This window comes from Pagrus major, chromosome 8 (genome assembly GCF_040436345.1).
Source record: "Pagrus major chromosome 8, Pma_NU_1.0".
NCBI lineage: Eukaryota > Metazoa > Chordata > Actinopteri > Spariformes > Sparidae > Pagrus > Pagrus major.
Window position 1 is genome coordinate 29,280,193 of NC_133222.1, and position 15,050 is coordinate 29,295,242.

General features: G+C 39.9%; 1 protein-coding gene across 1 annotated transcript in view; it reads left to right on the top strand.

Annotated features, from left to right (window-relative positions):
* The window catches only part of smpd3 (sphingomyelin phosphodiesterase 3), a 37,463-nt gene that overhangs the window by 10,525 nt on the left and 11,888 nt on the right, over nt 1-15,050 (top strand). Inside the window, exon 4 of the mRNA XM_073472845.1 lies at nt 13,208-13,283. Within this exon, the coding sequence (XP_073328946.1) occupies nt 13,208-13,283 (76 nt within the window). The remainder of the gene's footprint in view (nt 1-13,207; nt 13,284-15,050) is intronic.

The following is a 15,050-nucleotide window of genomic DNA, read 5'->3' on the forward strand; positions in this document are numbered from 1 at the left end:
CAGTATCAGCACCACTGCCTCATGTCATAAACATCTTGATCTGCATTTATTTTGGCTGCAAGTGAAAGAAGAACGCAGCATATTTTTAATACTCTTTTTCTTTATTAAACACAGCCGATGAGATAATGTATCCATTTGTGGCTATGTAAGATTAATAACTGATATGATGATGGTGAAACGAGGTAAACTTTGGATTAGTGCCATTCATACACCTCAGTTAGGTAGACTTACCTCAGTTGACTAAGGTCAAGTTATCAACAGTCCCTCGTCAGGTTATGATTTCTCAGGAAATAAGACCCAGTGACAGGCACTAAGAATAACTTTGAAGAAAAAGCCAATCTGCTGATGATCTTGTTTTCTTATTTTGGTCATACAGAGGCATCAGTAACTGAAACAGTTAAAACCTCCTTGTAGTATGTTTAATTATAACTTTGACCTATCCCTAACCGTCACCACATGTTTAGGTTACCTAACCATAACTTAATGTTAACCTTTCCATGACCTTAATCAGATGTACCATGGGCAGATGTGTAGAAAGTGGAATTTTAACACATTGACATTACATTACTGAACATGGTGCAAGGGTTTTGCATAATTAGTCACTACTGTCTGACACTTAGATTGGTGTGAGAATGTTCTCATTCCTCTGGCAATACATTAAATTGACAGTTTTTTTCCAGAATGGTGTGTTTTATGAGGGTCACTTTATTTCTCTATGTTACCTTACAGCAATCTGGATTACTTTGAGTTATCAGGAGCAACTTGGGGTTCGACATGCAGCTGGGGAAGCCGGGGATTCGAACCAGCGACCTTCCCATTACTAGACATTTCCGATTTCTCTACCTCCTGAGCTACAGCTGCCCCATGATTAATGGTTATCATTACGATGAACTGAATTTGATACCAGATGAGCCCATGATGTCAAAAATCAACCTCCAGCAATCTACACTATTGTTCCCAGAATGGTTTATTTCAATTCTAAGCAATTTAAAAGTTCTTCTCCTATTTTATGAATTTAGCCTCTAGCAAATCTCACTCAGGGCACACACACATTCTCATAATTTCCCCATGGAAGTATTTACCTGGAGAGCAGCAGGAGGTCAGCAACATAAATCTGGATTGTCTCTTGTGGAGAAGTGATGCACTAGAGAGAGAGAGAGAGAGAGAGAGAGAGAGAGAGAGAGAGAGAGAGAGAGAGAGAGAAAGGGAGAGAGAGGCAGAGATAGAATATTAATTAAAAAATGTTTCCCTGAAGAGAGAGCCAGCTCTGGCTCCGTAATTAAAGCTTTTCAGTCTCAACATTTATCCCCTCTTATAATTATTTCAAACTACTAAGTGCATGGTTGAAGAGTCGTGTGAGTGTGTGTCTGTGTGTAAATACACAGTTTGAATGCATTACTACGGATTAGGCTTCCAGACAGGGACACACTCCAATCTCGATTGGATAGAATGGAAATCAATGGCAGAATTTCCCCAATCACCCCTGGCCTTTAATGACCAACAGGACTGCTGTTCACCGTCGAGGTCAACTCAATTTATTGACACAAATTGCTTTCCTATTCAGGGCCAGAGGGATTTCAGCCCGGCTTTTCATGCAACACTTAATCAAACACTGATCAAGGTAACAGTACACAATACAGGTCTCAGCCCTAAAATACAGTGTCCTTTCCCTTTAAGCAGCACGGCTCATCGTTGTCACACCAACTAGTCTCCTTTTACGTTTATGTCAAAATGCTTTGTCTTTGTGATAGCCAAATAAGAAACCATGGCTCATTAATAACTGTGTTCATACAGTTTCTTTGTGCTCCAATACTAACTAAATGATAAACCAGAGCTTTTGACTTGTGACCCAACTTGAGTCAGATTCAAGTGACAAAAGTAGAAACTTGAGACCCTAACCCTTTGACGGCTACCTGGACTTGCTGTCAACAAACTAATTACACACTTTCAAAGTTATACAGAAAATTGAAAGAAAAAAGTTTGCATGCCATTTCATTTTGATGTTAAGCATTCAGAGACCTGAAAGACTTGTTTTGATTCACTTGAAACTCCACTTGAACTTTCTTGTTTGACTTGAGACTTGATATGGTCATGTCTAGATTTACTCGAGGCTTGACTTGAGCTTGTCTCTACTTACTCAAGAGTTGATTTTAACTTGTGTCAATTGACTCAAGATTTGAATATGATCCTGTCTTGATTGCTCAATATCCATTTAGCCCTACCCCTTTGTGTGGTATGTTCATGCCTAGAGGCAGGGTGGCCCGGTTCTTGTTGGATTAGAGGGGTCGAGTGAAGCGTTAGAGCTACATTACCCTCAAAAATGAGGTTTTTCAGAGGCACGGTTCAAACTGAGAGTTACACTGTAAGAACTCGCTGTCACAAAGTATTATGGTCCTTTTTTTTATAACAAGCATACACGATCGCTGCTAGTTTGCTGATGTTTGGTAGCTAGTAACGTTACATTGTTATTGCTGATATGTTCGTGACAGTCCTGAATTTTGATGGTGCACTGCAGTGCAGACTGGCAGGGTAGGAGCATGGGTTGCTAATGTTAGCCTATGCTAGCCACCACTAGTGAAGCAGTGTTCCTTTTTATTTGATGATTGATGGCGTGAAGTTGTGAATGAATTGCAAGCATCCATACTTTTTTGCCTTTATCAGTTAAGTGGCAAATGGCATTGTGATAACACCAGGATTAGCACAGCAACGCAAAGAGAAATCACCTCAGCTGAAGACAGCAGATTTTTTACATAAATACTCAGACATAAATTGCCATGAATAAATACTGATGACATATGAGGGTCTTGACGTGTTGTCTCATGGAAATGGGATTCAGCCTAAGACTTGGACTTGTATTGACTGAACCAAACTTGATTTGAACTTACTGGCCCTCAGCTTTTTTTGAGCTTGGCTTACCCAAGTAAATCTTTAGCACTGCCTATGATTTACAACAGCAAAACACACTAACTACACCACATTCTCTAAAGACACACTGCTGCCAGGCTTACACTGAAAAGACGGAAACATAAGAACGTCTGGTTTCGTTCATCTGGACTGAACAACAAAACCACGGCTCATCTGTCATCCTGCTGCTTTCTGCCGCCTGTCTGTCATCACGACATTTCGGCTGCTTGATTTTCAAGTAAAGCAATCAAAGTCATGCGAATAATGCAAGGTGAAATCTCGGTTCACTTCTTGTCTGATGGTAAAGTTAAGGCAATTAGTTACAGCAGCTTTGGAGGTTTCATAATTAGGCTTTTATAAGTCAGCTTGGTTTGGTTGGCTTGCAGTGTGAAATCATTTCTCACAGCTCATTTCAGTTCCGCTCGCTTTTGTCTCAAAGCCTGTAATGAGGGGAAGTCCTGGGAAGTTTCAGCATCTCATATCCGGCATACTGACTCACTTGCGGTTTTATTCTTAATGAAATGCAGTTAATTTGATATAATATTATTTTTATTCAGACTGAGCAGAAGGGAAAAAAACATTCTTTTCAGCATGAATAGCTTCCAGTAGAGGCTTTCCTTCGTCACTACAGAGAACTCCAGTTAGTGTCTTCATCATCTGAATGGATAATATATACACATTGAAAGTCCACTCTGCCTTGTATGCATGAGTGCGTACACACACATACACATACTCACACACATAAGAATCCCCTCAGGCCTCTTGTCAGTTTCAGGGTGCATACACACCTATTGAAGCATAGATAAGCCCCTAAAATATTAATGCAGATAGAGAGAAAGCAGAGGGGGGAGAAGAAAGAGGAATAAGAGGAGCGAGAAAAAAAGGAAAGAATGAGGACAGAGATGGAGAGATGGGAAAAAAAAAAGAAAAGACAAGATCATTAGATGAAACTTTTATGATCCTTGTGGGGAGCTTTACCCAGACTGAGAAATAAACCTATGAATGTCATTAATGTATAAAAACAAATACGGGCTTTAATGTTACTTTTACCATTTTTAACACACTAAAGTTTCGAAGATACCAATTGGGAAAACTCCTGCTAACAATTAAGTGAAGTTGGTTGAAAGTGAGATAGATTTCTGCATTAAAAGTGACGAGACCATTGTTATTATCCCAAATGTTTCCAACAATGTTCAACCTCAGAGAAATCTACAAGTTTCCTCAAGTAAATGGTGCGTTTCATTTTTTTGCCTGTTGCTGTAACTTCAGGGAGAGAGTCATAGAGTGAGGAAGGAAGTTGGCAAACAAGACTAATGCTGTTTCCCACTAGCGCTTTTGGCCGCTCCGAGTCAAACCGAGTCGCGCTGATTTGCTTTTCCATCACTAGTTTTACTGCACCGAGTTGAACCGAGCCGTGCCGGTGATGGACCTGCTCCGGAGTAGGGCCAAGCCGCCTCCAAGTGGGCCGTGGTGACGACTCAAGACTGTGACCAACCAGCAACAAGCACCCGTCTCCCCCTTAAATCGATACTCAACTCATGTCTGTGCAGGAAACCTGAGAGAAAGACGTTTTTAAAAGTCTGTGTTCAACTCTCAGTACTTTTGTAGCTTCTAACTGAATCTCTTTAGTTTCTGTTTGTTCTTTCAAACATCTGCTGTGTTTTACTGTTGCGTCTGTTCTGGAATTTTGTCTCGCTTGACCATTCAGGAGAGATGAAGAATACACAGAGACACCGATGACTTAAGTTGAAGTAGTTTATACAAACTTGATCAAGGAGGAACAACATAACAGTACATCTGTCTGTACAGAGCAATATCATGTTAATCCTACCAAGTCTTCCCAAATGCTCAAATTATATCTACAGCTTCAGGAAGCATCTCTCCCACACATGGTTATCTGTTTAACAACATATCAAGGGGGGTGAATGCAGAGTTTCTCACCTCTAGCCAGAGGAATAGGAGGTAAATAGGTCACAGACACTAAGTCTGCTAACATAGATAGATTGAAGGCCTCCTTACGAGTTTTACGCAAACAGTCAGCTTTGCCTGGGCTTGGTTTGTCAGACATCTGTTCTGTAGACATATCTACAGTAGCTTTGAATAACTAGGTTGCAGAGACCATGAGATATGCTCCTCATAGAGCAGTCTTCACTATCCTTATCCAGACTTTAACGTCTGTACAGGATACGTATGACCTCCTATTGTATGAGGACAGAATGACCTGGGAGAATCATATTTTTCTCCCACAGCGTTGTGTTCACTTTCAGCTGTTTCAGGAGTCATGTTTAGTTACTGGTGCTGAAAACACGTTTTCTGGAATGCTGCTTCATAATAAAAGCTTTTAAATTACTAAATAAAAGGGGGCTTTTCAGAAGTTATAGCAAATGAAATGTGTTTGTAAGTGAATTAGCTGAGCCACTTTGTTAGCGGTGATTCTTCAATCGTACTGTAGGGATTGGGACAAGCGCGTCATTGGTTTAAGACACACCTGTGAGCAGGTAGACCAGTTGTGTTGGAAATGCATCATACCCGCCGCGTCGAAACTCGTAAACATCACCTTGTCTGTGAACATTTCTGCCTGAGTCACACTAGATAGATTTTTATCTGCAATGGTGGTTTTTTAACAACAAAAAAAATTGCCTCCAGACAATAATATTACTTTACTGTGCATTAGCAGTAAGGACAATGGAGGTCACCTTAGTGGATCGCTGCTGCAGTCAGGTTGATAAACAGGAATGAAAATAAATCAGAGCATGATCCGATGTGACTCTGGGTATTTATTCCTGCAGAAGGTCTGGCTCTGCAGAAAGACTACTACTGGCTAATACTAAATACTAATTATAAGTTATTCAATTTTTTGCTGTGTGAGTGTTAGATGGCCGGTGTTTCTTGGCAGGCATATTGTCGTAGATTTTACACTTCAATTTGTGCACAGATTAAAAAAACAACATATATTGTGTTACTCTGAGCTTTAGGTGATCTCCTGGCTCGAACTTCATGTTTACCAGATAGACAAAGTGGTATCAATCCTTCCATCCAGCTCTCAGCAACAAAAGCAATCCATTATTTCCCACAATGTCAAACTATTCCTTTAAATATTGATTCCTAAAGATGTGATATCCATTATGTATGGAATGTAGAACATAAAGAGACATAAATATTTTTGGCATCTGATCAGGTTAGTGGTTATCAGCAAACCAACACAGTTTTATTGACTCACCTCTTATGCAGTATTATTGGAAAATTTCATTTACCATCGATTAGTGCGTTTAACAAAATTGGACAAGTTTCTTCTGTGCATCCAGCCCACTCATTCTTACAAAACACTCATTCCATTAAGAGCTATTGAATTCCAAATCGTTGTGTCCTTTGCTGTAAGGTGTATTTACTGTATTCGGTCTACAAAGTGAGCTATGTGTTTGGTATAAAAGTCAAGCTAATTAGGCTAATGCTTTGTTGTGGCTTTTATGATTTTTTATTGGGAGCTCTGCACGGATCCCAAGCCAAAACAGCCATTGCATTATTGGCAATCTGTTTCCATTTGTCGAAATGAAAATCCCCTCCGCAGAGGGGTGCTTTAAGGTCACATTTAATCGACCAGAGAGATTAATGCAGAGTTCTTTCTTCATTATAGTTGACATTAGCTAATCTTAATTTATGCACATTCATTTGACTGAATGAGAGCGTCACACAATAAACATGTTTTTAAGTCACTGCAAATGAAGTCACTGGAGGTAACATGGAAGTTAAGGACTAGGGAGCAGCCATAAGTCATAAAAGTTTGATAAAATAACTCTGAAAGTTAATTTACCTTTATAAGTGTGTTCTTAATTTTTTTATCTTTGACTAGATCAGAGCAGTTTATTCACCAGCTTCATTAGTGTAATCTGGGCAAGCTGCATTTAAATAAAGACACAGCTTTATAGCACATTTTAAAGGGCACAGGGCTCAGATAGATTCTAAAGTCCACTCTTTAAAGCTAAATGAAGGTTTTTATATTAACAATGCATCAAATCACTATTTTAATGTAAAAGGTGTCACTCAATGAAGAATCATCAGAATATCATCATCTGACTGCAGTTTCTCTCAGCTGAAAGGGGCTTTTTTTAGCATCTTTGAGCTCACTGTTTTGATTTTACAGCCCACAAATATACTATTTTGGTTCAGTTTCATCAACCTTATGTCAAACAGCAGCAGGCAGCTGTTTCAGTGAAAAAGCTTGGTAGACAGACAGAGATCGCATGTAGCTGGTGAACACTGTGAAGCAATTAGCCACTAACTGGCTAAATATTTCCCTCAGCAGTTGGCGGAGAATAAAACATAGCTTAAAAGAGACTGAATATTAAACTTAGATTTATTTCGAGGCAAGAAATAGGTGACTTTACAATATAGGCGATTACAACAGACATTTGAGATACATTCACTTTGCACTCTTCAAATAAGGTACTTGGATAAGGACATTTGACTGGGCTTTTTTTTCAGACCTCTTTAGTTGTCTGACCAATCACTCTGCTTGACTTATTGGACTCTGTTGTAAAGTTGTGGCTACTGGACTTGCCGGGAACCCTAGATCTTAGCCATGATAATGATTAATGCAATGTTATCATAACTGATGGTCAAGCCTTGGACTAAGAAATCCCCGATTGTCAAAAACAGAATTTTATAATTGCATGCTGTAAAGGGTGTAATAATTAAACAGTAACTACATACCCAAGATCTGCTTAGCTCTGTGTCTCTCAGAACTGGACAGAAACAAAAAAAAACTCACCAAAACTGTCTTGGTTTGTCTGTCCACAATCACCTCCAGTCTGGACAAAATGTATCCTCAAGTCACTGAGTAAGATGTGAAAATATTCTGGCCCTACATGCAGGTTTTGACCTCTCTCTCGCTCCTCGCCAGCTGCTTGCTTCTGCTGCCCCCATCTGCCATGTCTTCTCAGACCTGTTATCACAGTCCTGGTCAGAGCAGCTGTACTAATGCCCTGTCTTCAAACTGACCTCCGTCAGTCTTGGACGCTGTATTCAGAGCCGGTTTTGGCTTCCAAATCCAGTTAAACTGGCCTTGACTGCAAATTGCTGTGCCACTGGCTCCACGGCTAACTGAGCCATGAGCTAATTAGATAACAGTAGCTAGCTACAGCCAAGGATAGCTAGCAAGGAGCAGCAGTCGTTGGTTACTCAGGTGAAATGGTGCTCCCATGTGTTTTTGGGGCTACCTTCAAATTCTGGCCATATTTTACAAATTACGCCTTTGCAGGTGCAGTAGACTCAACAATCAACTGTCTTTCTGCAGCAATCAGATGTGTTTCTCCATGGACTTTGACTTGATGCAGTTTTAGTTTCTGGCACTATTTTTTGTTCAGCATTACTGACTCCTCATATTCACTACCTTCATCTACCTCTTCATCCATATATCCATCCATTATCTGTTATTATTTATTACCATTGGTGTATATCAGACTTGGTACACTTTGGACAAGTCACTGTTCTATCACAGGGCAAACACATATTTACACACAAACATTAACTAGTGTGATATTTAGAGTCGCCAGTTGCCCTAACCTGCATGTCTTTGGACACCCATGCAGGAACAGCGAGGACATGTGAACTCCACACAAAAAGGCCAGCTGTTGTCCTGTTAAATACAAAACATAAAAAGTCCCATTTTCCTGGGCAGAGGATTATTCCTGGCAAAAACCTTGCCCGCCAGCAAGCTTTTAGAACAGCAGATGGGTAAACAACATTTTAAGTGACTATTGTGTTGCAGCAGCAATAGTCTATATTGTACATTATCTTGTGCATACAGTATAGAGTAGGCCAAAAAGTCTGACAGCACTAGTCAAAATACTTTTTTTATTTGTTTCGAGTGAAAAGTTGATTCCTTGAAAAAATGTCCGTGAATTTTAGAATACTATAGTTTTTGGTATGTCTTCCCAACTCAAAGTTTTGCAAGAACTACTTGAAGACCAAGGAGTCCTGACTGTCATGGACTGTCCTCCACAGTCACCTGACCTCAACCCCACTGAACATTTATGGGGACACTTAAAGACTGAGAAAGTCAATCATTCTGTGACATCACAAGAAGCTTTGTGGACCACTGTCGAATCATGCTGGGAAAACATTTTCCCAGTTTTACAAAAACTTGTGGAGTCCATGCCAGCTCAAGTGCATGACGTTTTTAAGGCAAAAGGGGGGACATACCAAATACTGAGATATTCTGAAATTCATGAACATTTTCTCATGGACAACAATCCACTTTAAACTCGCTGTTGGGCTTATATTATTATTTGTAATGAAGAAAATAGTATTCCCTTCACGTTCCACAGTAGCTTTGTAAACATGATGGAGGCAGATGACTAAACGCTGCTGAGCATAGGCCTACTGAATGGAGTCAGTCCCGCTGTCACTCAAGCATTAGGTCTTCTTGTGTATTGAGGAGCTGCAGAGTTTATTCATGGGCAAACTGTAACCTGTTCTATATATTTACTGCCACTAGACCAGTTCACTGCTAAACTTTCCATCTGCTCCGGTGGCAAACAGCTGTCAGCTCTGAGCTCAGCCACCGAATGTCCATTATTAACTGATTCAGTCACCTACCAAAATCCATTTGCATTGAAACATTTTTAAATGCCTTTGGCAAATATTGCAATGAGCAATTAATTTTGATTGATTAATCACAAAGCTTGTAATTAATTAGATTTATCTATATACATACAACAGGTGTATTCCATTTTGTTATATATCTACTCCACCGAAACACCTTCCCACTTTAAACTAACCGCTCCACAATCACCATCTCCCTTTCTTTGCAACCCTTTATTCCTCCTCCTCCTCATCAGTCTGCATCCACCCACCAGTACTTCAGAGCTGCCAGCCTCTGCCTCGCTCCGTGTCTCGTTTCTGTGTTGCAGAAGGACTTCTCAGCGCTGATGCTAAAGGTGTCTGATTAAATCTTGAATGATGTTCAATCTATTTCAGCTTTGCTTACACTCTGCTGCTCTGGGAATGGAGAAATTGAGGTCAGGAAGAAGTACTGAAAAATGTATAAAGTGTATGAGGACATGTTGAAAAAATAAACTCTTCAGCTCCGTGTTTTGCTCACGGTGATTGAGTCAGCGAACCTCCTGTACAAAACATCGCTCACTCATTTTAATGGTACAATTGCACATACAACACAACAAACAACACGACTATAAAGGAGGAACACTCCAAACAAATGGCATTTTTTCATCTACTCTCTCTTCACTTCACTTGGTTTTGTTGACCAGACTGCGTTGGAGTGTTATCCCACTCCAGTCCAAATATATCATCTGTAAGCTGGCTGTTGTAGATTGTATTGTTGTAGAATAGTGCTACCTCCATTTTGTCTTTTGTTTATAGTGATCAATAGCTGGCATTTTTTTTCTGTTAATAAGAAATGTTTCATACCCTTGTGACCATGCAGGCCATTCATCATGCAGTGTAAAATGTCAAGACCACAAATGTCAGGAGGGAAAATGCAACATTTTCCCTTCCTTCCAATAATAATGGACCCATTTATATGTCGGAAAATGCTTTTGTCTCTACCTGTTATTCTTCATTGTTACGAAAATTTATACCAGCAATTCAGAATATGTCTATATGATAAATGCTGTTGAATTTTATCACACTAACCATCACTATCTGGAGCTCTTTTCTGTCTAAAATCCTGTGTTGTACAACAACATTTCTCACAGCTATAGTTTGGTTCATTTTGTCCGAACCAAGACATGAAGTCATACAGACTGAAAGGTAACTGTGATTCAAGAGTTTTGGCGATTGTTATCCTGTATCGTCATGACCCACGTGGGAAAAGACTGCAGTTTATGCAGCACTTTAACGCTTCTGATGTGTATTTATGTTCTGTGGTGTCACAGAAGAAATAACTGATCATTAACATTAATAGTATAATTAGACTTCAAATTAACAGCATGTAATGAATAGTGACTAACAGGTGGAGGCAGGATATAAAGGAGGCTTCTTGTACAGTAGTGATTTAGGCCTCATGCTGTGGGATCACTGTCACACTTTTTACCAGACGTAATGAACTGAGAACGTAAATGGAGCAGCACTATATACAGCACAGCAGTTTCAACAGCTTTTGACATATTAATCAGGGAAAATTCCCTTTGCTGATATGAATATCAGCCTGTGCTGTTATGAATATCAGCACAGGCAATCATTTATAGTAATTGAGATATTTCAGTCCTGACATAGCCACTCCTCTCAGTGCCAAGCTTTATATTTCATCCACAGGAGAGCAACTGGGATTGTTAGCATAAGCAGTGGAAGACAATACATAAAACACTGAACATAAGAATTAAAAATTGCCACTTAATCAAAAGGAAATCAAAAGAACTGGAGACTGTTCGATGGACAGGTGATCTCTGTAAAGTGCAGAGAAACAATAAGCACTCAGTGCTACATTATCATAAAGTTAGGATGTTTCTGTAGCCCACATGACAATTGTTTCATAATAGATATTAATAATTCACACCAAAAATGTTTGCTCTAAGTGCTCCTGGATGTCTGAAACTGAACACAAGAGGCAAATACAGCATCTGGATGTTGGATGCTGATCAGTAGAGACAACAGAGCTCACAGTAGACAGCAGCTTTCCAGCAGCGCTCACTGCATCAGCCTTATTTAGCAACATCAGTCAGCTGCAGCAAAATACATGCTCATGTTCTGGTTGCAGCAGCCTGCAATCAACTATCAGAGCACAATCAATGCAGCAGAAGAGGAGTGTTAACATATACATTTTAAATATGAAAGTTAAATCCTGTACAAGAGACTTGATTTGGACTTTTTTGGACATTTCACATTTATACCTCTTTCACAGGCTGCATTTTTAAATGTGGGAACCAATTTTTGTCTTTAGTCATGTGTACATCTGTAATTAAAAAAAAACTTCTACATATATATGACTTAATCCATGCTCTGTGAGATGTTTTCTCCATATTGTCATATCTGATCTGAAAGCTGATTTTTTCTTTCTCAGTTATGACACTGTGCATGCTTTACTCAAGCAATCTGCAGACAGTCGCTCATAATAAATAAATAATTACATAATTATGATAAATTATTTTAGAATTGCAGGATATAAATCTCGCAATCATAAGAAAACATTTTTTTATAATTAGGAAATAATTGTGTCGTGATTATTGGAGCCTTAACTTATGATCGTGCAATTTTAACATAATTATTACAATTTAAGTATCTTTCAAGGTGAGTTATTTGCCAGTATACCACACAGGGTAGCATCAAAATAACAGTGTGAAACTCCTTCATGCTACACAAACATAGGACATCTATGCAGACATTTCTATACATATATACATAAACTTTTTTTTTTTATCTAGGCCTGGGTGAATGTAAACAGCAGCAACAAGATGGTGATGATAATATGGTCAGCATCTACATTTTAAAAGTTCGACATCAGATAAGCACGGTCCATCGGTTTGAGCTGAATGTGAGCATCAAGCATCAATGACGTAAACACGGAGTCCACCTTTCCTCATCCCGCTGTAGTCCTGCACTCAGTCAGCTCAAAACACGGTCCACTCGTTGAGTGCGGCAGCTTGATCCGAGACGTTGAGGTGAAGACAGGTCCCTGTAAAGATTTATCTGATTTCGCGTTGTTTGTCCAGCCTGACTCCTAGTTGTCCATTTCATTTTCCAGTTGCAGATCTTAAATTACAGATTGGAATTATGGGATATAGATTGTATAATTCCCAAATGTTTATCTCATAATTCTTTGTTATGTGATTGTTGCCTATTTTGACACAATCTAATCATTATTTGGTGTGTATCTTGTAATTCTGATAATTAGGAAAATAATGATTATGACAGCGCAGGGATATCACAATTAGGATGAATCTAGTCATTATTAGATTGTTTTCTTTTTCATCATGAATTCCAGTTCTACTAATTAAGAGCTGGAAAGTACAAGGTACGGAAGTCAAAATTGCATTACATTATTACTTTTTAATTAATTTTGACTTCAGTGATTACAATGTTTTGATATATAATTTTATATAGTGCGCTTTTTGCCCCAACTGCTGTGATGCAGCACACCCTGCTAACTGCTGTTATTACATCACTAATGACTGAGTTTCCCTCCGGGGATCATAAAGTTTCACCTCGCCTTGTATGATGTAATTGTCGTCGCTGTCACCTGCCATGCTTTACATACGTTAACACACTTATTAAGTGTGCTTTGATGTTGCTCGTTTGAACACGGCTGAGTGACATCATGTCATGTTTGTCTCTGGTCCCCCTGCAGGTTCACGTGGGCACCTCCCATCAGGAGCAAAGGGTTGTGGGATATCTCACGTGTACGCACCTCCACGCCATAGAAGGTACAGTTACATCTTCTCTACTGTCCAAACTCTTGTCTGTTGCCCTTTTTCTGTCAATCAAATAAATACATACACACAAGCACATGCACACATAAATGTATTGATATCATTGGTGTGGTGTCTCTCTAGAACAGCCAGATAACAGCCATCCTTCTACACACAGAGCCTGTGTGTGTGTGTGTGTGTGTGTGTGTGTGTGTGTGTGTGTGTGTGTGTGTGTGTGTGTGTGTGTGTGTGTGTGTGTGTGTCCAGATAGTTAATAAATGGGCGCATCAAGACCCCTGTGTGCCTCCTCCTACGGTTCCCATGGCGACTGGCTCAAGCTGTTTAAGGCGTCACAGCCCTATTTAAAGCCTCCGGTCGATGCCTCCCTCATTTTTTACCAGAGACACGTCTCCCCCCTTTGCCTGCTATTCTGGGCTCCTCCTACGCTTCTCACAGGCCTAAATATAGCAGTGCCAGGGCTGTTTCTAAAGATACATCAAACATAAAGCCTTTGGGGGGGGATGTGGGGGTATGGAGAGAACAGGGAGGAAAAAGGGGGAGGAGCACGGAGACCTGATTCTTTTCTGGAGTTGTATACGTATAATCTGCCCTGAATTAGTGCAAGATACATGATGCAGTGTGATTAAAAATACTCAACCTAATACTACACTGATGATAACCCTTCATCTGACATCACTGTGATTTGTATTACACCAGTTTCAGAGTTGTTTTGATGTGCAACTGCAGCGCGTCAGACATTTCTATATTTTTGTGTGCTTCTCTCCTCCTACACACCTATCGTAACAGCTGGTGTGCTGGTCGTGACATCAGTTGTAGTAACAGCTGTAGTAAGGATTTCAACAAAGTGTGTGTATTTCAGTCTGTACATAATAACACAAAAAAACTACAGCAGAAAGAGCATAGCAGAAAACTACAATAAAGCAGAAAGGTGAGGGCTGAAGCAAAACTACAATACACAACCCATTTCATATCAAAAAGAAACATCAGACAACATTTTTACACTGTCTGTATTTTCACTTTACACATTGTCAGTTTGAAGATCCAAGTCTTTAATTTAATTGGGGTCTTGCAGTCTGACACACTATAAAAACCGTTCAGTAATGGCCCAAGGAACGTGACCACGAGTTTAAGGTGTTGACCTGGCCTTCAAATTCCCCATATCCCAATTCCACTGAACATCTGTCTGATGTGCCTGAATAAATCAGGTCCATGAAGGCAACACTGTAGCTCGAACTTGGCTCTGACCTTTCAAAGAATGGACACAGGACCTCAGGGGTGGTAGTGGTCCTTTGAGTCCTGTGGGTTGATAGGTGGAGCTTCATAGATTGGACTTGTTCATCCCATTGATGTTTGATCAGACTGGGATGTGGGGTATTTGGAGGCCAGGTTGATGCCTTGAGCTCTTTATTACATTACTCAGGCCATTCCTGAGTTTCCATTCCAGGCTTTGTGATGAGCAGAGTGTATTTTACCTGTTGGGGAGGCAACTGACATCCTGACTGTTGGTGCCATGAGGCCGTGTACTTTGTCTGGATGGGTGGTGCGTGTAAAGGGTCATCCGCATGAATGTCAGGACAAAGAGCTACCCAGCAGAACATTGCATTGAAATGCGATGATCAATGTCTTGAGAAGTTTTAGTGCCCAGGTTTTTGAACCCAGAATAAAGTAATTTTGATAGAGATACTGTGTCCCATTTAAGAAGGGACTATTTCGTTTAACCATTCCGTAGAAAAGCTACATCTGTCCCACTGACGCTATATT